Below are 26,770 nucleotides of genomic sequence, written 5' to 3' on the forward strand. Positions count from 1 at the left end.
CCCAGGGAGTGGAGAGTTTTTGCATAGGCCTATACTGTGCACGCTGTCATTCAAAATCTAAAGCGAAATTACATCATCGCCATTGTTATCACTGTGATGTCAAAACAGATGTGAAAAAATGAATCAGCCCGATTGCTTTATCGTTTTTTGAAAGGCTTAAAAATGGTATATTGACTTTTTATCGATTGGAATATGGCATACGTAAATTTGTTGGCCAAGCAATAGTCCCTTTGGCTAGCTGGTCCTTTGGCAACAGCAACTGTAAGCAAGTTGATATCACCTTTGTATAAAAAGACCTATCCACTTCTCAAAAGGATTATTTTCACCATTGTTTTGTGTTTATTGTGATATGGAGTTTCCTGTATTTCGTTATTGACAATGCAGAGATCGTGATTATCATGAATTTCTCGAGATTATAGTGTTCCGACACATGTATTTTCCATATTAGGCATGATTTCGTGTTATTTTTGCGCGCGCCACGTCGGAGGGTCAGAGGTCAGAGCGTGCATCAATCGGGTAATCCCCATTATCATCCAGGCTCGTGATCTTGTAGATTTCATATTTTGTAGTAGGGTCTGTAGGGATCATTATTTATTCAAAGGAGCGCTTTTATGGACTGCGTGAAGAAGAGAGTTGAAGATCTTGCAATAAATAGGCCTACGTTGTAATACGATTATACGATCCCATCTTCCATTATCCACATTCATAATTAAGTCGCCTCGAAAGTTATTTGTTTATTATTAAGTGTTTTTTTTTTATTGAGACAGTCTACAAAACATCTGTAATCCACGACTTCTTTCTTCGTCAATTTTCCTCGGCGCATGGAGACGCCTATGGGCAGTGATATGCGCTAGATACAAACACCGTCGTGCTATTATATTATTATCAGGCCTTGATAAGGGGGAAGTGAAAGTATTATGAGAATTTGCATTGTCATTACCGGTAAGTTTGTATTTTTGTTATGCTTCTATTGTTTTCGTCTGAGCAAACACGTATAGTGTTTTTTCATCTGACATTACAATGAATACTTATAAATTATTACTCCGAAGAGAATGTTATGCGTTGATACGTCCTCACAACAGGTTAATGGCATTATTGTTCGAAGTATCATGCTGTTCTATTCTATTTCGAACGCGCGAAAAGGATGGATGGTCACTTAGTCTTGGTCAGTGCACTGGGCGGCTGAACGAATATTCAAGCCGGATAATTCGCCCGCCCATAAATTTTTTGGTAACTTCTCCTCTCATTATTTTCTCTAACTCTAAGAGTGGAATGCCAAAATTGTCGAACAAAAGAGGAGGATTCAATTAAATTCGATTTTGGGCGGAGGGACCATCAGGTCACAGTGATAAGTTTGCTCTCTTCTTCCCTGTCCACCAACTGTTGCACTGGGCAAACTGCTATCAAATATTGCCACGTACCTGTATAATTTTTATGTCATTTTATGTAATGTTTGATATTGCTTTGTAAGTTTGAATATGTTTGAACTGCCGAATAAATAATAAATAAATAAATATTCAGATTTATTTGGCAAAATAAGTCGATCATGAAGATGCAAAGCAAAAAACAAAATGAGCAAGGACCTCTTAAAATAGGCCTGTATTTTGTGTTTGAGAATACAGACTTTACTAATCCAAGTCGTTTATGAGTTGTAATTCTGATTTAGTTGTGAAAAAATACGATGACACATTTTATTTCGTTTTTTTTCTGGGGTGCATGATTTGAGGAAGAATTTTTTACATAATTTATGCATTTGTGTTCCTAATTACCCCCATCAACGCACACTGTGAGTTGGAACAGTTAAAAAAGTGTATCGAACAAAAAAAATGATAAAATAGATGGTACGTCAGTAGAAATGTATTATCAACCCAAACACTAGCCATTGGTGCTTTGCAAATGCAATAGATGATTGTCTTCACCATCGATGAATCGGGAAAGAGCGCAGTTAACAAAAGAAACATACAACTTAATAAAAAAATTGACACTTTTGGCTTCCCATAATTTTAGCACAGAGTTAGACCATGCATGGTCTAAGTTAAACCTGACTTCAGAATACGGGCAATTTGGTCTAATTGTTGTTCGGTCTATCCTTCACTTGGGCCCACGTGGTAAATCGTCATTTAGTATAATGCACTTGTGGTCCAATATAATTTTTCTCCTTGCTCATTCTCATTCCTGTTCAAAAGTCTTTCCCACCAACCATCAAAGATTTAAGACCAATTGCACTCACACCATTTTTTTTTTGGGGGGGGGGGGGGAAATTGCGGAAACATTTACTGCAAAATGGCTTTGAGAAGATATTTCGAACAGAATTTATCCAAATCAGTACGGAAATAGAAAAGGAATATCTACATGTCACTATTCGATTGGGTTGTTACATGAATTATTTAGGAATGCTGATAAAGCTAAGTCAATTTCAACAGCCATACTGATGGATTTCTCGAAAGCATTCAATCGGATTAATCATAGTATTCTTATTGCTAAATTATTTGAAATGCATGTTTTTTGTTTAAGTAGTAAATTTCTTAAGTAATCGCCAGCAAACTGGGGTACGGGTGTACCCCAGGGTACCAAACTTGGTCCCATTTTATTTTTGATGATAAATGACGCCTGTAGTGATATCACCTTGTCATACTTTGAATATGAAGATGACTAATAACAATATTATAAAGTGCAGAATGAATCATATTCCACAAAATAATACAAAATAAAAATTGAATTACTTGAATCATGGACTTCTCAGAATGGTATGGAACTCAATGCATCGAAATGTTCTACAATGTCAATTTCTTTTTTTCTTTCAAAGCAGCCTCCCCAACTACAATTAATTTACATGAATAACACCACAATGCATTGTGCGAATACAGCGAAAATCCTAGTAGAAATTGCAATTCAGAATGAATTGAATTGTCAACCCCCTAGTTTATTTATTACGGACTCCGTTAGACCAAGACTTAGTGGGTATAATGTGTGTACTGTCCTAACTTGAAATAAGACACAATGTTAAATGCGGTGGGGGCGTGGGGGGGGGGGGGGGCGTCGTGGTCTAGTGGTTATGACTCTCGTCTTTCAATCTGAGGGACGTGGGTTCAATTCCTAGCCATGGCGTGTTCCCTTCGGCAAGAAAGTTACCCACATTGTACTGCACTCATCCCAGGTGAGGTGAATGGGTACCCGGCAGGAAGTAATTCCTTGAATGCTTGATCGCTTCTGGGTAGCCGGGTAATAATAATAGCAGGGCCCACTTGGAGAACAGTTTTGAGAACTGAAGAGACTACCCTGGGTAAATACACCGTTATCATTATTATTATTATTATCATTATTCTTATTATTATGATCATTATTATATCAAAATGGGCTAAATGGAAATTAGACCAAACGGTTAGTAAACGACCATTTTGACCATGTGGTATGATACCAAAGAGAAGGTAGATAAGGGGGTGCAGAACAGAAGATAATTTCCATAATAAAATTGGTATTTACACAAATGATGATGATTTCAGCAGCTTATAAAAGTCAATGATTAAAACACTGTCCAATATGAATCGTCATATAAGAGCATCCATCTTTTTTGTGTGTGTTTTACCTTTTCCGGGGAGACAGATATGGTGTATCGGGGAAATTTTGTAAAAAAGAGCGAGCAAAATTGTTGACACTTTCACAAAGTAATATCATATTTCACCTCTCTTTATTTCCTTTTTTTTCCTTCCCCCCTTTTTTCTTGGTCATGATTCATTTTTTCTTGGGGAAAGGGGGGGGGGGGGGGGACAAACGCCCGAAGCCCCGCTTTCTGCACACTGCTGTACTGCATCTTATCTTCTCATTATCTTACCTAATTCCAGTATTTTATATCATGTCTTGTCTTGTCTTATCTTGTCATACCCCATCCAAATCCTATCTTATCTTATATGTCATCTTATCTTGCCTCGCCTTACCCATGGCTCGTCTTGTCTCTTCTTTCTTCTTGATATCGTCTCAGTAATTATATGTCACGTATTTTACACACACACATCCTCTCTGACTTATCTTCTGGTCTCATTATCAATTTTTTCTTGCAGTGTATACTGCAGCGGTCTGCACAGCGCAGTTGAAACGGGATGCATTTCGCAATATACTAACATGTGGGAATCCCCGCAATATTAATTGTTCAGCTCCGACAGTACCTGGAGAAGAGCCGCGCGCAGCATGTGATGAATTAGACAGCTGGCAGCCGTCTGTTTCGAGGAGTTTTTTAACATTTTTTTTTTTTTTTTATTCTCCTCGTACACAGACGGCTCGCTAGCGTGCAGCCACCATTAGGGGACTTGCAATGAGAAATCCCCCCGTCGGGGCTCTTCAATTTTTGTCTTTAATGAATAAAAATTTTGAAAATTAACGCGACAAAAATGCAAATTAATATTCCCTCTTGGCATTAATTGCCCAAAAACGGAGAAAAATCAAGTTAAAAGGAACAAAAACAGTGACTTACCTCGGCTGTCGAGCAAATTCACTTCCCCGTTTTATCCGATCTTAAGTACATAAACATATGGCCATTGAGTCCCCTGTACAGATCGCGCTAGAACTTCGGTCTCTGTATTTGGTGAGTGAAGCCAACGGAGTTCAGCTGAACAACCAACATAACAGAGACCGAAGCTTTTGGTCTAGTGATGAATGTGATAAAAGTGAGGGACATGAGGGGGTGGGCTGGATGTTCCACGAAGCCGATTTTTCCTCACACTTTATTTTCTTTTATCAAGATGTTTGTCTATTATGTCACTGTACTGAAGACTTGGGAGACTTCCAGCGCTGCCTCCTAGAATTCTTAAATGTTAACTGACACACCCCATGTATTGACTAAGTTTTGGTTATGAGAAAACCGATCTCTTGGACCCTCGGCCTCGTGGGCCCTCGACCGGCCTTGTGGGAAGACCGCTTGTAACGGAGAATTTCATGCACGTTTATTGATGATGACAGGAATGTCATAAAGGGGGGGGGGGGGGACTAATGCATGCCCGTCCCTAAAATTTCATTGGTGTCTTGTATTTCGTGTGGTGTCGGGCTCGACTTTTCAAAATATATCATTTTTTTTACTTGTGTCGCTCGCTATGCTCGCTCGTAAATATATATTCAGGATATGGTTGAAGGCATCGATCAATTAGTGTTATCATGTTAGCTATAGATGCTGATTATCATATACTTTTGGCCACCGAGATTCCTGCACCGTTACATGTTATGACATAAAACGTACACTATCTTTATGATATTCATCCAGTGTATTTATTAACTCACGCACCGTAAGACAAAAAAGTTACAGTAAACCGATAGATGCAGAGATAGCGACTGATTAACAGAATGGATTTTTCCATCTCCACGGCTCATATATAGCATTTTGATCATGAAATATAATATTGTCACGTAATTTCACGAGACTAAGTTTATAAGGATTTATAATAGAAAATGACTTAGTAACATTTAGCTAAGCGATTAATCGCTTGGGTTGATATTGACAAATCGACAAATATGTCATAAAGGCACGACAATTAATCAAATCATGGTTGCATTATGTATTCATTTTCAATATGAAGTTCTATGTAAAAAGAGTAAGGGATGAGTGGGGCGTCGTGGTCTCTAGTGATTAAGACACCTGTCCTTTCAATCTGAGGGACGTAGATTTGATTCGCATGCAGCCATGGCGTGTTTTCCTTCAGCAAGAAATTTACCCTGTCTGCGCTGCACTCAACCCAGGTGAGGTAAGTGGGTACCGGCGGGAAGTAATTCCTTAAAAAGTCGTGCGCACCGGAATCCTTGCTAGCTTAGCCGGGGTAATATAACAATTTAGGGGCGCCTTGCATGAGCACCCAACAAGGTGGATACGTGCGCTATATAAAACCTATGTTATTCATTATTATTATTATTATTATATATAGATAAACACCCCTCATGAGAAACATGCATGATATATACACTCTTTATTGTAATTTGATGATTACTGAAGATGACTCACATATACCTCGAAATTCCCCACACTCGGTGTGTGTTGATGACATTTCCACACGGCACGGAGAAGCCTTTCTTCGCATCTGTTGACTTTTCAGTGAAAGGGGTTTCTCGATCGGTATACAATGGAGAAATATTCACGGGTATTATTATTATTTTGTGGGCCTTATGTTTGGTCCTAAAAAGGATAATCCGAACAAGACATTCCAAGAAGTATGTTATGTTCTTATTCATTCATTCATTCATCCATTCATCCATCCATAGAGTATTTTGTTTTATTCATTTATTTAGTTATCTATTTCATTCATTTGTTCAACTATTCATTTTGTCTCACCTGCATAGCAGAGTGAGATTATAGGCGCCGCTTTTCCGACGGCGGCGGTGGCGGCGGCGCGGCGGCGGCGTCAACACCAAATCTTAACCTAAGGTTAACTTTTTGAAATGACAGCATAACTTAGAAAGTGTATGGACCTAGTTCATGAAACTTGGCCATAAGGTTAATCAAGTATTATTGAACATTCTGCTTGAGTTTCACGTCACATGACCAAGGTCAAAGGTCATTTAGGGTCAATGAACTTTGGCCAAATTGGGGGTATCTGTTGAATTACCATAACTTTGAAAGTTTATGGATCTGATTCATGAAACTTGGACATAATAGTAATCTAGTATCACTGAACATCCTGTGTAAGTTTCAGGTCACATGATTAAGGTTAAAAGTCATTTAGGGTCAATGAACTTTGACCAAATTGGGGGTATTTGTTGAATTACCATCATAACTTTGAAAGTTTAATGGTCTATTTCATAAAATTTGGATAAAGAGTAATCAAGTATCACTGAACATCTGTGCGAATTTCAGGTCACATGACCAACGTCAAAGGTCAATGAACTTTTGCCATAATGGGGTATCTGTTGAATTACCTTCATAACTTTAAATGTTTATGGATCTAATTCATGAAACTTGGCCATATTAGTAATCAAGTATCTTTGAACATCCCTTCCGAGTTTCAGGTCACATGACCAAGGTCAAAAGTCATTTAAGGTCAATGAACTTTGGTCATGTTGGGGGTATTTGTTGAATTACCATCATATCTCTGTAAGTGTATTGGTCTAGTTCATAAAACGTGGACATAAGAGTAACCAAGTATCACTGAACATCTTGTGCGAGTTTCAGGTCACATGACCAAGGTCAAAGGTCAATGGAATTTGGCCATGTTGGGGGTATTTGTTGAATTACCATCATAACTCTGTATATTGGTCTAGTTCATAAAACTTGGATATAAGAGTCATCAAGTATCACTGAACATCTCATGCGAGTTTCAGATCACATGACCAAAGTCAAAGGTCATTTAAGGTCATTGAACTTTGGCCATTTTAGAGGTAATTATTAGATTGCTGTCATAACTTTCAAAGTTTATAGATATAGTGTATAAAATGTGGATATAGGGGTAATCAAGGATCACTGACAAGTTTTAGGTCACATGATCAAGGTCAAATGTTAATGAATGTAGTATTGTATCATTATATGAATGGTGTTTTTTGTGAATAATTATTTTATAGTAGTTTTCAAATTCAGCACTGCTGCTATATTGAATCGCGTGATGCAGGTGAGACAGCCAGAGGCATTCCACTTGTTTATTAATACAGGCAAAAATAACTACTACTACTACTACCACTACTACTATATACTACTACTCATTAGCGTTCCTAAGGGGGGGGGGGGGTAGCCCCCCTGACGAGTCACAACACATGCAAGGGACGTATCTCTGCCCCCCCCCCTGACGAGCTAAGTGGGCCCCTCCTTTAAACTTGAAGACCTTTTTTTTTTTTGCTTGTCAATTTTTTCCGGTGCGAAATGTCCTTTATTTGTGGTTGAAGACTTTTTATTTTTTTTTATTGCTTGTCAATTTCATTCTGGTGCGAAATGTCCTTTATTTATGGTTGAAGACCTTTTTTTGCGGACGAATTTGCCCCCCCCCCTTTGGAAAATCCTAGGTACGCCACTGCTACTACTACTATACTACTACTACTACTACTACTACTACTACTACTACTACTACTACTACTACTACTACTACTACACTACTACCATACTAGTACTACTACTACTACCATATTACTACTACTACTACTACTACTACTACTACTACTACTACCATACTACTACTACTACTACTACTACTACTACTACTGCTACTACTACCACTACTACTACTACTACGACGACTTCTACTACGACTACTACTACGACTACTACTACTACCACCACCAGTACTAGTACTACTACTACATTACTACTACTACTACATAACTACTACTACTACTACTACTACTACTGCTACTACCAGTAATACTACTACTACGACTACTACTACTACTACTACAACTACTGCTACTACTATACTACTACTACTACTACTACTGCTACTACTACTACTATACTACTACTACACTACTACCATACTACTACTACGACTACTACTACTACGACTACGACTATACTACGACTACTACTAATACTACTAATGATGATACTAATGATACTACTACCACCACTACTGCTGCTACTACTACTACTACTACTACTACTACTACTACTACTACTAATGATACTACTAATGATACTACTACTACTACTACTACTACTACTACTGCTACTACTGCTGCTGCTGCTACTATTATTATACAAGACACTGTACTACAACATCTGCAACCACAATGGCTACCCTCATACACATGCCACTGCCATTTTGACAGCAGTAGTAGTAGTAGTAGTAGTAGTGACCCACTAATACTACTGCTGTCATAATGTTGATAAAATGATATATTAACTTCTATATATCCTTGTTTATATTATCGTGAATTTTCTCTATCTCCTTTTAGCCGTTCTTGTGGTGTGTGCTTTGGGCTGTTGGGGCTCGGTCTCTGGTGAAGGTATACCAGACGAGACAAGCACCATAACAGTAACATGGGGCTTCACGATGGCGAATATACCATGTTCGGAAGAATACAACCTCTCGAGACAAACGACCAACATCTTTTGGAAAAGTGAGTATCATATATACGATGATTTATTTTGGCATCTTCATATCGAATGAATCAATTGGGATAATTAATTTCTTGATTGGCGTGTGAGGTTGCATATGCTTGGTTGGATACAGGCGTTCTAAAGGTAAGGGAGGGGGTACTTGCGCTAAAAAACCTAACTCGCACAATGAATTCAAAGCATAAGTAATAATTTTTTTAATTGTTTTTATATTTTGTAGAATTTGTTTTATATCGTTGTTTTTAATGATTGACATTTGAAATATACTTGATTTAAATAAATTGTGATATACAGTTTCTTTCATTTTGTAAAAGAAATAAAGGCAATGGCAAAACGATTATTACTATCACGTCAAAAGATTATCCTCTCTTTTCGTTCTTTAACAGAAAATAACGAAAATTTCGTTATACGGTTTAATGAAAATGTGGTATATCCGGGGGCAGACTCGAACTTGACGAAACTCAATGATGACGGCTCACTTTCACTACGGAGTGACTACCGTGCGGCAGGAAAATACGAGTGTGTCTATGGGCGACCGAACATGCTGAACGTGTCATACGCCAAAACTTCAACGACGGTCAGGGTGACTGGTTGGTATTAAACAACATATTCTTGAAATAAATTTGTGGATTGTTTCTGAAAATGTTTGATTTTTACGATGTTAGGACAGGTCAGAAAGCATTAAGGGGTCTTCCCCGGTGACGTATTATGGATTCTCTAGGGATCTTTCTCTCGCGGTCGGGGCGGGGGTAGGCCCTATGGGGAAAAGTGCCCCCAGTCAGAACACCCAACTTGCCCCTTGGAGACTTTGAATACTGATAAAAATAAGTGAAATGTTATTATACTCAATATGAAAAGGGACTATAATGCCACTGTTCAAATCTTCAAAATAATGTGAAAATATTCTTGCTTGGACGCAGAATGCCCTCAATTAAATTCTACGAATAATGAGTTTCAATTGTTGGGGAGTGAGCCAAAAAAATTGAGGGGGTGAGATATGGCGTATCGGGCAAAATTTATAAAAATGTGGCGAGCGAGCAAAATTTTGTGAAAGATTATAACATAGCGTTTAGAAAACAATGTCATATTTCACCCTTATTTTCTTGGTCGTGATTTTTTTTGGGGGAAGCGCCCGAAGCCTCGCGTCTTTACGCCACTTGGGGGGGGGGGGGGGGTAATACCCTTATTAAAACATTGCTCCCTTTTACCCCTTTCTTAAAAAATCCTGGCGCAGCCACGGCTTCCCCGTCCCCTCTCTATTCATCAATATTTCTTATTAAAAAAAAAAAACTTAAGAAATTGAAGCCTCTGCCTCTTGCAATAGTATCTCTACACTTATTCGTCTCCGTATAGGCCTGTGCCTTGTGATAATAATGTCCAATATGACTGAAAATTATGATTTTGGTTTTGAGTGGTATTTTATTACTTCTTCTTTACAAATATCGTAAATAACAAAATATAATCAACATAAGAATAATCATTTAAAACAGTTACAAAAAGTTCATCAATTTTCATCAATCAAAGTAGAAATATCAAGAAGACATAATTTTGAAATAAACATAAGAATTAGAGAATGTTTTTAAAGTAATTTATAAGTGATTTCTACCTAAGTAATTTATGAGTAAAATAAATATTCTAGAAGGGAGAAATTAAATATTTTTTTCTGCTCTTGCTTTAAACAGATCCCCCTCTTCGAGTAATGGAGTGCAACACGACAGATGCCAACGGATCCTCGACTTGCAAAAGGATTGTTCCAAACGGGACCGAAACGCTCCGGTTCACGCTTATCAAGGGCGGAGTCAGCGCGACATCGAACATCACGTTCAAGGTCGACCAATTCCCCGACGACATCGGAGTCGAAGAGGAAGGGCCGATTAATAAAACCGACAATGATGACGGCTCCGTTACGATCACGAAGAGGTATGAAGTTGACGTCACTGGTCTCGTGTCGACGGCCGACATCCAGTTCGTGCTCGTGGACGGACAGAGGACGGAAGAGTATCGTGTGGTGCTCATGAAAGGTGCGGTTTGTTTCCATACTCATTTGGAGTGAGTAAGAATGAAAAGGGTGATGATGAGGAGGATGATATTGATGATTGGGATAATGGTGATGATGATGATAATAAAAATGATACTAATAATAATATAAATAATATTAATGAGAATAATTATGATAATGGCGACCCAATCATTATTTTTTCCATAACAAAAATTCTTCATATAAACGACTAAATTTTAAAATTTCCATTCAACATTAATGGACTGAACAGAATGAAATGAATAAGATAAAGTTAGATTTTCATTTACATTTATATCAAAAAATGTACTTTGGGTTAAGAATTGAGGACATTTGTAATTGTAAAATTTGAAATAATTCCCGGAATTAACCAAATAATCTCTCTTTTCACTCCATACAGCTGAAGAAAGGAAAGGCGATGCAGGCCCTCAGTTCAGCGCTGGAAAAACAATTGGAATTGCATTTGCCGTAATTGTTGTTATTGTCATTGGCGTTATTGTCATTGGAGTCATTGTGTGGAAAAAACGGAATCTATTTTACCGACAAGCCGGAATTCAGTATAACCCTGCCACCTGTCGAGAATGATATTGATGCAGAATGTGATGCAGTATGAAAGTCAGAACCAAAATCATGTGATGCCGAAGTTATGGCTTATGAACCACAAGAAGGTACGGGGTTCGAGTCCCGGTATACGCAGCTCTTATAAAGGGTCATCATCTTCATTGTGCGCACTAACGGTACTAAGGTATCGAAAATGAATAACTACAAGACAGTAGTAAATGATTCATTAATCCATGCGTACGATGTGTGTGCAGTGATCGGAGGAAAAGCGAGAGTAGTATGTTGCCATCGAAACTCATTTAGAACCCCCTCTTCCCACCCACGGAAGCAGAGACGTTATCATCGCAACATGTTATTAGGACCCAGGCGAAATAACGGACGAGTTTTACGTGATTCGGAAGGTTCCGGGTTCGAATCTGAATCAAAGTCTTTCCGATGGTGATCATTCTGCGATTTAAAGGTTGGTCCATAAGATGTGAATTACATGTTGACGGTGTGATATGACATGCAACGGTTGAGACGTCCTACCAAGGTCGCTATCTAAAGGAAGACAGTAAGTAGTCTGCAGGCACAGACATTTGTTTTCGCAATTGGCATGTAGTGCATAATGCAGAGTCTGAAGTAGTGAGACTAGATTCACTATGTACTGTGACTGCCTCTTAGTTTACAGATAGTTTGGAGTCTAGCCTTCACTCTATACGTAGTAAATTAATTGATTAAAGTGTCAACTTTGAGTCTGTGCTTCCAGACTAGACAGGATGCGTGCAATTGAACATTGGCTGTTTACACAGCGTTGATTTTCACATTGTCTCACCACCCTGTCAGTAATCAGTACGATTTCAATATTTCTGGTATATGATCCATGATATATAGTGTGGGTTTTGGCAGAGTAGGCGAAGATGAGTCCATGAGAAAAGCTATAAAGTGTGTTTAAGTTGATCACAGCTTACAAGAAAACTTATCCCATGTACCAAGAGATTAGACGGGTTTCATGTCTTATTTGGTTTCCGACAGGGATGCATCATGTCGCCGTTTTTTTTTTATATATCTACGTTGACAGGGTTATGGCGACAATGATGTTGCTCAGAACCAACTCTGAAGGGGAATCCTTTCAATTTACCCGTGTTAACGGGAAAAAATGACACCACATATTTATTTGAAGATTGATTCAAAATCAACCAAAGTTGGTGTTGACAACTTTCATGAATCGTGTATAAACCAAACGGAGTTTCATGCTTTCATGAGTGTTTATGTAAAAAAAAAACCACGCAATTTAACACTACTGATTTAGATCTATTTTTTTTAAAACAAATTATGTGCTGCATTATAACAAGGCCAGATACTTCAGTGCGATTGCTTTAGAAATGTTCACGCTATGCATATTTTTGGGTAATTATATATATGCATCTTTCTTTTTAAATCTTTGTGCAGAGTTTCTTTATATTATTTGGTCTTTCAAGAGATACGTTACATGTTCTGTTTTTTAACCCCCCCCCAAAAAAAAAATGGCCAGAAAGGTAGTTCAGTACACATTCTATAGTTTGTATATTGTGTGCCCCTGATGGTGGTGACCTATCAAAATATATTCATTTTAATTGTAGCTCATACTAGTAACTAAATAATGAAATTATAAATATTTGTCCACCGATATTCTAAGCCATTGTGCTGATACATTAAGGTTGTTTTCTTCCGATTTTTTAAAATATACATATGACTGTATGGCAGAATGTATTTTTAAATATTTTTTTTATAATATAGGCTTCGGCGTATACATTATTTTTAAAATCGTTTGATGGTATTGTTCTAAAGACCTGTTAATATTGTTGACTTTGGTTTTTAAAATGTGAATGCAATGTAACATAATGTTTGTCACTTTCATTTCTATGTAAAAACGTGATTAGCATTAAGCCTATATTCATTATTACTATTTCGAATATTATTATTATCGTCAATAATTATTATCATTACCATCATCAACATTTGTTGTTATCATTTTGACTGTGTAATTTGCGACGAAATCATAAACATTATCAGTCTTCATAATACATTTCATGGTTTTATCACACAAAAAAGAATTGTACCTAATTAGCATTTCCTCAAAAGATACTCTATAAGATTCAAAGTTCATACATTCTTATACTGAACCAAGTCAACTTCTTCGTAATCATATTCAAAATAACCTTGGCCATTTATTACATTGATTGAATTAGAGATAAATCTCATCTCAAAGTCAAACGCTCTCTTCACAAGTAAAAACACTGTTTAAATTGCTATAAACGCGGTGTATTATCTCACAGTACTTTATTTATTGATAATCAAATACTAAAAATTCAACTTTGTTTAAGATTTTAAGCTTATTTCAATCGTTTTAAAGGTCAAGTCCACCCCAGAAAAATGTTTATTTGAATAAATAGAGAAAATTCAAACAAGCATTATGCTGAAAATTTCATCAAAATCGGATGTAAAATAAGAAAGTTATGACATTTTAAAGTTTCACTTATTTTTCACAAAACAGTGTATGCACAAATCAGTGACATGCAAATGAGACAGTCGATGATGTCCCTCACTCACTATTTCTTTTGTTTTTTATTGTTTGAATTATACAATATTTCATTTTTTACAGATTTGACAATAAGGACCAACTTAATTGAACCATATAGTATTAAACAATGCAAATTGCACATGTTCAGGGAGGAATTAATCGTTGTTTCACACGACAACAGGGAGAAAATTGGAATATTTCATATTTCATATAAGAAAATACAAAAGAAATAGTGAGTCTCCTCATTTGCATACCGACAAGGATGTGGATATGACTGTTTTGTGAAATTAAGCGAAACTTTAAAATGTCATAACTTTCTTATTTTACATCCAATTTTGATGAAATTTTCAGTGTTATGCTTGTTGGATTTTTCTCTTTTTATTCGAATCAATATTTTGTTGGGGTGGACTTGTCCTTTAACAACTAATGCCACGTACATTATAGTAAACATCGTTGTATAAAAAATATAAACAGCGTTTTATTGTGTTGTGACCTTGACTTACTCGATAACATGCAAATTACCCCCCAAAATGGATCAATGTCAATGTCATTTCAACTTACAGTTTGACAGGAATATGCAAGAAATCATCGGGAATGCCTCATATCGGTTCTGATATTCTTGATGCTTTGAAATCGACTCCCACTTGCAGCGCAATCTGATTTTCAGCTTCGAACTTCCATGATCACTATACATCCACTGACCCATAGGTCCTGTCTGTATTATAAATAGATGACTTCTGCGCAGATAGTGAAGCTAAACTGCTACATTAGGCAACCCACAGAATAGACCAGTTCGTATAGTTACTTCAGGGACAATTTTGGTCAAATGACCTTTCATTTCTTTCATTATGATAGGCAGGTTTAAAAGCCAGATATTACTTGAGCATACCTTACATAGCAGTATGAAGAAATTGAATAGACCAGGTGACTAGAATAGCACACCAATGAACACTCTATGAATGTATTTGTTGTATTTCTACTTTGAATGCATATTATAGCATGCTGTACAGTGTACTTGGCAAACTGTGAAATGCCAGTCGTTCGTGGACGCATTGTTGTTTTTCTGTGGATGTAAATGAAAATTCAAAAGAATGTATGAATAATCAAGACATCAAAGTTCATGCTTTTCTCATTACATTTTAAACCACCATTTCAGTTTAGTACCAATGACCATCCTGTGATCAAGCACAGAATCTTCTGATCATGCAATATAATTATGTTGCACACAATCGCAACGGTTGTAAGCAGTCGCAACACCAATTGTGAAAGGGGCTTAACGCAAAGGTTAGCGATTAATCGTGCGATCGATTTTTAGGATTGTATAGGCCTACATTGTAGACAATGCAATAAATCAATCAATCAATCAATCAATCAATCAATCAATCATCATCATCATCTTCATCATCATCTTCATCATCATCGTCATCATCATCATCATCATCGACATCAATATCTATTCTTGCCTTTACAAGCCCATTGAACTTTTCCGTGATTTGAATTCATTATTTTTTTTTTCCAAGAAATTCTTTCAAATTTCTCGTGAATGTAAAATTAGTATTGATATTTATCACGTATATAAAAGCTCATATGGAATTTATTGAAAGGTATGTTCTAAAATTCGTAAATGTGATAGATAATCCACTTTCGTAGCTTGTACAGAATTCAATTTGTATATATTAGTATTTATCAACCCGTTATTTATCATGAGTTGCGCTGGTCTTGTTAAAAAAAATCTTCAAGGTGTGCTATTTTACATTGAGTAATATCAATACCAATTGGAAATTTTATTGTTGTATAATTTTGTTATAAAACATCATGCAGTTTTAATAACAGAATTGGACCAGTTAGGTTCTTAAAAAGCCTGGATATCAATCTTCAAATTCAATACAAATTTCAAATAAATAAATAAATGAATAAAAATACAAAAATATAAATATAAGAATATGTAAATAAATAAATATATGAATATATAAATAAATGAATAAACTGAATTATTTCCAACAGACTGGAAAAAAAATTAATCATGAGAGTGGAAAAAATCAATACATGTATTGTAATTAAAATGTATAAACAGATATTATTTTCGCTCTGTATAGACAATTTATAATACATATTTTGAATAAAGATCTGTGAATATAATCATTTGAAAAATAGGGGTTTCATTTAAAAGTTCAATCATGAATATGATGAGTATTATGGCTTACTATCTGGAAAATATTATAATTTGGGGGTGTTTGCAAGAGAAATTTAATGTTAGAAAGGTCTATGATAATTGTAGAAAGAAGCCTTTCTGTATGATTGTTGTAAATATATAAATAATGTATATTATATGTATATTTTGTTATTTATATACTGTTCAGCTCAGTGTAATGTACAAAATTGGTATTGTATGAAATATGAAAATGACTATTTTATCCTTTGATATTAACGTGTGTGCATATTTTTGCTAAATCAGCTTACGAAAGTAGTGTTTATCTGGCAGAATGCAAATATTGTGAAGTGTATAGTGGGCATATGATGACACAATAGCTTTAATCAGTGAAAATGAGTCATTGGATAAATAAGAAACACATACTATATATATTTATTCTAATAATGGGGCAATTCCATAAAATAATCAACCTTTTTGTACGTCCGACCCCCATTTTTCTCAAGTTTTACTTCTTCATAAACTGACCAAGTCATGGTCCTTTGAGATCATTACAGACTGTCAAACGAGCAAGAAATCAGAGACAGAACATTTCATGAAGGTCCCACATAGGGGGTCGGATGTACATATTTTATGGAATTGCCCAATGGCAATGTACTGTAGTTTTGTATGTTTGTGTGAAACACCTTTTCATTTTTCTAAAATTTTCATTATTTATATATATATATATATATATATATATATAAATATATATATATATATAAATGTAAAATATATATACATATATATAAATAATGTATTTACAGCTGTGAAGATGGTTTTGATAACGTGGTATTTCATAAAGTTATTTGACTTGAAGCTCTATACTTGTGACCATTTCCTGCGCTAAAATGATAAATCACAAGCTGATTTAGCCCTAAGTACATATTCTAGTCGTTTGTAAAGGCATGCATAATTTTAGGATCAGCTTCATGAAACAACTTTCTTGATCTTGATAACCATATTCGCTTTCTGATTCATCTATTGTATAATTATGAGGCTAAGATTGATTTATAGTTAGGGATTTCCCCCAATATTCATGTACTAGTATTTGTGATTTTTTTAAATCATACATCACACGAGGGCCAAATGTACTAGGTAGTTGTGTACTTACAAGTATTGTGAAATTAAATTAAATTTGTATGATTTCATATTTTAATGTAATGAAATAGTGAGTGACTTACGATAAATAATTATTTTATATCCAGGCATGATGCATGATGCAAAAACAAATGGATCGTATTAGGGAAATGTATATTTTTCTTCTTGTTATTTTTTCAACAAGTGAAGTTTATCAATTATATATGGCAGTTATTTTATCTTTTTCCTTTTTTATTGTTTTGTCTGTACCATTTGTATTTTGTTATGACGAAGTGCAATGATTGATATGTGTTTCAATAAAATTCACTAATATAAATTTAAAATGGTGTCTGAGTTATCCGTACTTTGTTTTGATTGGGGGTGCTGAAATCAAGACGGTATATATGCTAAAAGTAGAGAGTTAACCACAAAGACATTCATTTTGTAGTGAAAATCCTGTGTGTTTTTCAAATCAATGATATCTAAATGCGAAGGACGAGAATTGAATGGCGGTAGATTTGTTTAGAATTGTCAACTGATTCCTCGAAATTACGATTTGCTACACGATAGCCGATCCAATGAGCTAGTCACGTATTTCCATCCATCCTTTGAAGAAATAAATTTAGAAAAAAATACCTTAGAGTGTTTTCAAATATGAAAAGATTTCTATCATACAGATTCAAATATTCTTAAATAATTAAATATTTTTGTTAACGAGTTGAAATTCGTTGGCCAAAATGCCATAGATAAAAGCTCGTATTTCACATGAAATATTGAAAAAATAGCTCCAAAGGGCAACGATAAACAATAGTGGTAACCACTCTCCCCCCCAAAAAAAAAAAATCCGAAAATCAATCATAATTACACCCAAACACACACCTATCCTTATGATCCTGGTATGTCCCATATTCCTCCTTTCCCCAAACCTTGGATTTTATACCCCCTTTCATAATGTATATACAGTTATACTGATAATTATAACCAAAAAATGGGTGATAATAAGAGTCTTGCCTACAGTACAGAGTAAACAAAAAAAAGCACATTGTTTATAATAATAATAATAATAGCCAATTTTTATAAAGCGCTTTTCCCAGAATGGCTCAAAGCGCGTTACAGCATATTATTACCCCGGTCATTGGATTCATTTCAATCCCGCACGAAAAGTGCACAATTTCCACTCCCTGGGGAGCATTCCTTGCATTCATCGCAGCCTCATTATGGCGCTGGCAAAATCAAACATACAATATCTTTCGCATCCTACCGGGTACCCATGTAGCACCTGGGTCGAGAGTGGCAAAGTGTGGATTAACGCCTTGCTAAAGGACGCTAGACCGCGGTGGGATTCGAACACATGCACGACCCTCTGTTTACAAGGCGAGAGTCAGAACCACTGCACCACGGCTCTTATGCACGTCACTCTAACAACAAGTTGTTTAAACTTTAAAAAAGATTTTAGCAACTTGTTTAAAGCTTTAAACATTTGTTAGATTGGTTAGATTGACGTGTTTAAAAAACTTGCTTACAATTTTTCAACGGCGTTTTTTTTTTTGCAGTGTATCTGACGGTGAATATATAAGCATGTGAAACGCCCATTCCCTCTATTTCGCCGCCTTTCTCCTCCTCTCTCACTCTTCAATTTCCCAATTTTCTAATCTCACTCCTCCTTACTCCTGTCAACATTTCTTTTTTCTTCCCAGCTCCATCCCCTTTGACCATCCCAAATGGAATGAAACATATCAGATTTTTTTTCTTCTCCATACATCGCGAAGGGCCTCAAATTTCCCCTCATTTTCCAAATTTATTTCTCGTTTTTTTTTTGGTTCACCACTGGATTACTTTCCCTGTCTGTTCCCTTCTCCTCCCACCATGCCCACGCTCTATGTAGGGTTCAATGTCTGTTTATTTTGTAAAGCCCACTTTCATTTCATCGCGCAGGATGTATAGTCCGCAAAAGTTCATAGGTTTGAGGGAAAATAACATCTGAAACCATAAAATTAAAGTTTTTTTTTGTATCTCCATTTCTTTCGGTCTGTGAGGAGAACGATGATTGTGTACTCACGATTAAAACGGTGGTCTAAATCGTAGAGTAATCGTAGGGATCGTATCAGAGTCTTATTGATCGTATAAAAATCGTATACACAGTTCGACAATATTCGTGATCAGTTACACCTCAATCCCACTGTCGTGCGATCCTTTACGAACGCAACGATAACCCTTTCTTAACTAATCGCGAAAATATTTGAACCTTTCCCCAAAAAATATCACGATCAATACGTTTGCCACAACCGATCTGATATGATACATGTATAATAATATTAATGATAATAATAATAATAATAATAATAATAATAATAATAATAATCATAATGATAATAATAATGATGATAATGATAATATTGAAATAATAATATACATAATACGTGTAATATGATAATAATAGTGTACTTATATGTTCATTCATTCATTTATTCTTTCAATCAATCAATCAATCAATCATTCATTCATTCATTCACTCATTCATCTATCCATCAATAGAGCATTTTCTTTTATTTATTCCTTCATCTAATTAATTAATTAATTACAATAAATACATGCAGGCAAAAAAGAACTACTACTAATACTAATGCTACTGCTACTACTACTACTACTACTACAGCTACTACTACTACTACTACTACAACTACCACTACTACTATTACTACTACTACTACTACTACTACTACTACTACTACTACTACTACTACTACTACTACTACTACTACTACTACTACTAGTATAGAGTATTTATATCGCGCACGTATCCACCTTGTTAGGCGCTGAAGAGAAAGGAATTGTGTAGTTGGAGGCAAAAAAAAAAAAATATGAGAGTTTTTAATAAAAAACAAATACATCGGAGACAATGATTTATGAAATAAAATAAGCTCTAAATCATGAGATCAGAAAGAAAGTTCATAGGGCCTGAACTGCGTGGTATTAACGCCTACGCTTTATTATCATTTATCGCATACTTGGTGAAACCAAATTTTGGCCGATAAACGTTATTATACATTATTACCAATGACATACAATCGCTAAGTTTGGAATTGCAATCGTCGGTGTACAATCATTTCGGTATAGATCCGGGTTCAAAATGCATAGGGCTTTCCTGTCTTCAAAATCGAAAGTTGTTTTTCCATTTTTGTTTTCATTTTCCCTGATTTAAACGGATTAAAAACAAAGGCCCTTTAAGATCAAACCATTAATGTCAAAACTTGACCAGACTTGTTCTGTGCCCGATTTGAAACGTTGTGATTGATAAAAAACCCAGTAATTTCCCCAAAATGCAAAGCCTGTATATACTCGTTGCACGTGTATTGATAATAATATCACTGTTAATTTTGGCGACATACAATTATCAGCCGCCTATTTAGAAAGTGTTCGATAAAAAGTTTTTATCTGAGAAAGTTATAATACTTTCATCATGGTTTGTTTTAAATGATTAATATGTTATAGCAACAGGTTCAAAGACTTGCTAAAGAGGCAGATCTTCTTCTTCTTCTCCATCATCATCATCATCAACATCGTCATCATCACCATCATCATCATAATTTTCATCATCATCATCATCACCACCACCACCACCACCAACATCATCATCATCATCATCATCATGCATCATCATCATCATCATCATCATTATTATTACTATACTACTACTACAGTATACTGCAATTTCCATTATAGGCCCAAAGTAAGAACAGCAAATTGAATGGAATTATATAATCTTATAACTGCAAACTACGAAAGAGATTGGTTTGATTGATTTTCTGAAAATTGCTAGCGATGGAGACTGTCTCATTATAAGTGGCCAATCATTCCAGTATTTTGAAGCTGACAGAGTTAAAATTCTATCTTCTTATTCTTCTTCTTCTTTTTCTTCTTCTTCTTCTTCTACTTCCTCCTCCTCCTCTATTTCTCCGTTATTTTTACCAGTATCATAATTTTTATTCAGCATCATCGTTATTCGTATTACTTTGTATGAATAGGCCTGTATTCTGAAGTCGGGTTTAACTTAGACCAAATTATGGGAAGCCAAAAGTGTCAACATTTTTATTAAGTTGTATGTTTATTATGTTTACTGTGCTCTTTCTTGATTCATCGATGGTGCAGACAATCATCTATTTATACTTCCTACACAATTATGAATGATTTGAGAGCCAAATGAGGTGAAATATTATATCTCTATATACTGTTAGTGATTTATGTCACAATATTATTGGCTATCCATACTTAAACCACAACTTTAAACCTGAGTTTAAGTTAAACCCGACTTCAGAATACGGGCCATATAGAGGATAACAAAAAGTAAAAATTACAAAACAAAAAGGGGAATCTTGAACATTTTACTGCATGTTGTTCTTTTAAATTGCACTTTATATTGCAACAATGGGATTTGTCAATTTTACTGTGTAATTAAATTAGACTGATCTGCTTTGTCACTTTCCTACTTTGACCACTCTACTGTTTTTCTTTCACTTTTATTAGCACGCAGGGCTCACCCGGGAAAAAAAATCCCTTCAAATTAATTACATTTATGGGTTCAGTCGTTATTACATTTGTGGGCGATCAAAAATTATTACATTTGTGGGTAAAGTGCATTCATTACATTTGTGGGTAAAATTATTACATTTTGTGGGTAAAGTGTTATAACATTTGTGGGCGTTATTACATTTGTGGGCGATTATTACATTTGTGGGTGTAACAGGGGCTTTATAAATTATTAGAAAATAATCATGGAAGCACGTTGGTGAAAGTTGGAACAAAATCTGACTTTTTTTTTTTTTTTTTTTTTTTTTTGGGGGGGGGGGGGGGTTCTTTCAAAAAGTTGTAATATGTATACCTATGGATTTAAAATTGGTTGCAAGATACATTAGGGTATTCACTATGTAGAAACTAGAATTGAGTTTGGTGGGTACACTCCTTAATTTCCTGTCAAAATACAAAATGACTTTTCTTTTCTTTTTTAAATTTTTTTCTGAATGATACATAAATATCGTGATTACCATCAGAACATATACCGAGTAAAAAAAACCCTCACAGAATCATGATTAGGAAGTTACTGGTAGAATATCGTCTCTACTCTCCCTGGCTACTCTCTTCACCATTGACTCATTGTAATAACATGGGATTAAATGATCTCGATTCTAAAACTGCCATAACTTTCTTATTTCTTGTTGCAATTCTTACACCTTCACGTTTTCTTTAAAGTAAATAAAATATGTTTGCATATTGTTTTCCCGAATACCCACCCCCCCCACACACACTATTTCATATCTCCCTTATACACATTTCCAACCCATTAGATAGTAAAGGATTTATAGATTATTAGATAGATAGATTGATAAATAAAGAGAGATTAGATTGATTGATTGGTAGACAGAGAGATAGATAGGTATAAGTAGGTAGGTCGGTACACTGTTAAAATATTTATCCATAATAAAATAAAAGAAGATCCTGCAGCAGAGTCTCGAGAACACCTGTAATCTTACCAGATTGCGTAATCTTACAGGAAATTGGTATTTGGTGTATGGATCCTTATAAATTTCCTTTAATGAAACACCCTTTTCCCATTTTTAAACAGACCTGTTCTGTTAAATTGCAGAAAAATTCCTGTTTTATGAATTTACAGAATGATTCTGTTATTGCTTTCTGCAAAATCTTTTTTTCCCCCTGTAAAATCAGTTTTTTTTAACAGTGTAGGTAGATAGATAGATAGAAAGGTAGGTAGATAAATAGATAGGTAGGTAGATAGATGGATAGATGGATAGATAGATAGAGGTAGATTGATAGAAAGATATATAGATATATAGGTAGATAGATGGATAGATAGAGAGGTAGATTGATAGAAAGATATATAGATAGATAGATAGGTAGATAGATGGATAGATAGATAGAACAAGTGGAATGCCTCTGGCCGTCTCACCTGCATCACGCGATTCAATATAGCAGCAGTGCTGATTTTGAAAACTACTATAACTCGCACAAGATGTTCAGTGATACTTGGTTAAGTTTATTTCCACGTTTTATGAACTAGACCAATACACTTATAGAGATATGATGGCAATTCAACAAATACCCCCAACGTGGCCAAAGTTCTTTGACCTTACATGACCTTTGACCTTGATCATGTGACCTGAAACTCGCACAGGATGTTCAGTGATACTTGATTACTATTATGTTTAAGTTTTATGAACTAGACCAACACACTTTCAAATTTATGGCTGTAATTCAACAAATACCCCAATTTGGCCAAAGTTCATTGACCCTAAATGACCTTTGACCTTGATCATGTGACCTGAAACTTGCACAGGATGTTCAGGAATACTTGATTACTATTATGTCCAAGTTTCATGAATCAGATCCATAAACTTTCAAAGTTATGATGGTAATTCAACAGATACCCCCAATTCGGCCAAAGTTCATTGACCCTAAATGACCTTTGACCTTGGTCATGTGACGTGAAACTCATGCAGGATGTTCAGTGATACTTGATTAACCTTATGTATAAGTTTCATGAACTAGGTCCATATATTTTCTAAGTTATGATGACATTTCAAAAACTTAACCTTAGGTTAAGATTTTGATGTTGATTCCCCCAACATGGTCTAAGTTCATTGACCCTAAATGACCTTTGACCTTGGTCATGTGACATGAAACTCAGGCAGGATGTTCAGTAATACTTGATTAACCTTATGGCCAAGTTTCATGAACTAGGTCCATATACTTTCTAAGTTATGCTGTCATTTCAAAAACTTAACCTCAGGTTAAGATTTGGTGTTGACGCCGCCGTCGCCGCCGCCGCCGCCGCCGCCGCCGCCGCCGCCGCCGCCGTCGCCGTCGGAAAAGCGGCGCCTATAGTCTCACTCTGCTATGCAGGTGAGACAAAAATGGATAGGTAGATAAATAGGTAGGTAGATAGTTAGACAGATAGATATATAGACAGATAGAGAGAGATTAGATTGATTGATAGAAAGATACACTGGTAGATAAAGAGATAGATAGATTCATAGATATATAGATAGAGAGATATATTGATAGATAAAGAGATGGATTGATAGACAGATAGATAGATTACATGACAAGATCAAGAAAAGGGTAAAAGAGCGAGGAAGAGAGAGAGAGAAACAACAAAGGGTGGTATGATTATCTTACTGGGTAAATATTTTACTCTAAAATTATACAATGATAATTACATTTCAATTCAAACAAAGTCAAGTGCACTTGACACTGCATGTACTTCACTATGACAACAAAAATGATAACATGATATAACACAGTGTGTTATGATTGCACTTTTAACTTTTAATTCCATGATTCGATAACATAAAATTTAAATTCACATAAAACTTATAGTTTAAATCAAAGTTTAATTTCTCCATGTACATGTAAATAATAAGCAAAACTCCATCAAAAGTAATTAGTAATTAACATGTAACGTTTGCTTGCATAATGTGTTTTAATCATTGGAAGTGCTTTAATATGCCAGCAACAACATAAAAAATATTCCCAAGGCATATAGCACTAAATGCGCTATTAAAGAATAGATACAACTTATTATTGTATATCGTACGAAATATACAGTTACATATATAAAGTCTATAATGAACAGACAATTAAAAAATATAAGAATCTTTTCTACAAATTTACACTAGCTGGAAAAACATTGAGAATTATGCAAGCATAGCATTGAAAAAGTTAAATTCATGAGGAATGAAAACAATCATGTTATTGTTACATGTCTATACAATGAAGCACAAGAAAAATTGTTATCATACAACATTTGGAGATGCAGTTCAGACCACTTAAGCATTGATATGCACATTTCTAATGAATTGATATATATATATATCAGATTCATTATAAAAATACACTAAAGCATGGATCGGGGACGGGGCCTCAGAATGATTTTAATAGGGGGCGGGAGGGAGGGGGGGGGGGTTACTGACCATGCAAAAAATCACAATCAGATGGTCATATTTATGCTTTCATACATGTTTTGAAGCTCATCAAGCCCCCCCCCCCCTGGATTCCATGTCCCCTTGGGAGTGTGGGTGGGAAGGGAACATGCATATGCCCCCCCCCCCATTTTTTTGAAGCCAAAATACCCTGGGTTGTGAAGCGCTTCCTTCAACAGTTCACCTTCGAAACAAAGTCAATGAGATTCCTACATAATCCTTCCAAAATTTGTTTGCTGGTTAAGGAGCGGAAGGGGCGGGGGTGGATGATACTAGGAATGGGATTAATTACTTGTAACCAATTTGGATTTTTTTGGTCATAGTTCTGGAAGTTAGACCAATTTGTATTGGACCAAGAAGCTATTAGACCAAGTGATGATTGGACCAAATAGCGATTGCATGTTGGTCAAATTGATAGGAGACCGAAATGGGTTCAGCCATAGCAATAACACGATATTGCAATTACACTTTATAAACTAGTATTGGACCAACTGGTAATAGACCAAGTGAAAACAAAGTGATGATTGGACAAGTTTGGCAATATAAAGCTTGAATTAAAGCAGATAGAACCAATAGCGCCATCTCAAGTCCTCATCTACTCAAACCTGGCGAGTTTCCTGACCCATAATGCTAGTGTAGTCTAGTAATATAGACCCACTTGAATGATAACTTGCTAATTAACTACTCAATACATTTATACCGCAATGATTATGTTACCAAGTAGCAAAATAATTACTTTTCCTCTCAAAATATTTTAGTTTCTCTATACAAATACAATTAAAGGTCAATTTATTATCTGTAGTATTAGTAGATATCTGAAAACGTATATTTTAAGACTATGTATTTATAACACACAGTCAATGATGGACCACACACAGTTCACTCCCCCTTTAATAGTAGACAAAATGAGTTTAGCCATATGGGGTATATTACCAATTGGTACATGACCAACTTGCATTAGACCAATGTGTATTGGTCTTGCATTAGACCAACTTGCATTAGACCAACTTGCATTAGACCAACTTGTATTTATATACCGATCCGCATTAGACCAACTTGTATTACACCGATCTGCATTAGACCAATGTGTATTAGACCAACTTGAATTAGACCAACTTGCATTAGACCAACTGGCAATTAAATATGACCATGCTCCACACATTATCTATGATAGAAAGTACATCTCAGAAAAAAATAGTGACATTCAAAACTATCTTATCTACTCATGCATTATTATTAGTATTATACTCTCATGCTGGTGAATACTCTTTTTTTTTCTGGATATTTACATTTTATACAAATAACAGGCACATTTTACCCAAGTACAGAGTACATTCAATTGAGATATAATAGCATTTTCTCCAGAATA

At 35.4% G+C, this 26,770-nt stretch overlaps 1 protein-coding gene across 1 annotated transcript; it reads left to right on the forward strand.

Moving 5' to 3' along the window:
• Nucleotides 1-543: 543 nt before the first annotated feature.
• Nucleotides 544-13,089, forward strand: LOC129280550 (uncharacterized). The gene is made up of 5 exons (XM_054916553.2): nucleotides 544-942; nucleotides 8,857-9,021; nucleotides 9,406-9,609; nucleotides 10,702-11,040; nucleotides 11,437-13,089. The coding sequence occupies exons 1-5, from the start codon at nucleotides 918-920 to the stop codon at nucleotides 11,619-11,621; spliced, it is 918 nt and encodes a 305-aa protein (XP_054772528.2). The 5' UTR covers nucleotides 544-917; the 3' UTR covers nucleotides 11,622-13,089.
• The last annotated feature ends 13,681 nt before the right edge of the window (nucleotides 13,090-26,770 follow it).

Source organism: Lytechinus pictus, chromosome 17 (assembly GCF_037042905.1).
Source record: "Lytechinus pictus isolate F3 Inbred chromosome 17, Lp3.0, whole genome shotgun sequence".
Taxonomy (NCBI): Eukaryota; Metazoa; Echinodermata; class Echinoidea; order Temnopleuroida; family Toxopneustidae; genus Lytechinus; species Lytechinus pictus.

Coding starts and splice junctions, on each gene's coding strand:
- LOC129280550 (XM_054916553.2), top strand. CDS start 918: ATGAGAATTTGCATTGTCATTACCG. Junction 943..8,856: donor AATTTGCATTGTCATTACCG/GTAAGTTTGTAT, acceptor ATCTCCTTTTAG/CCGTTCTTGTGGTGTGTGCT. Junction 9,610..10,701: donor AACGACGGTCAGGGTGACTG/GTTGGTATTAAA, acceptor TGCTTTAAACAG/ATCCCCCTCTTCGAGTAATG.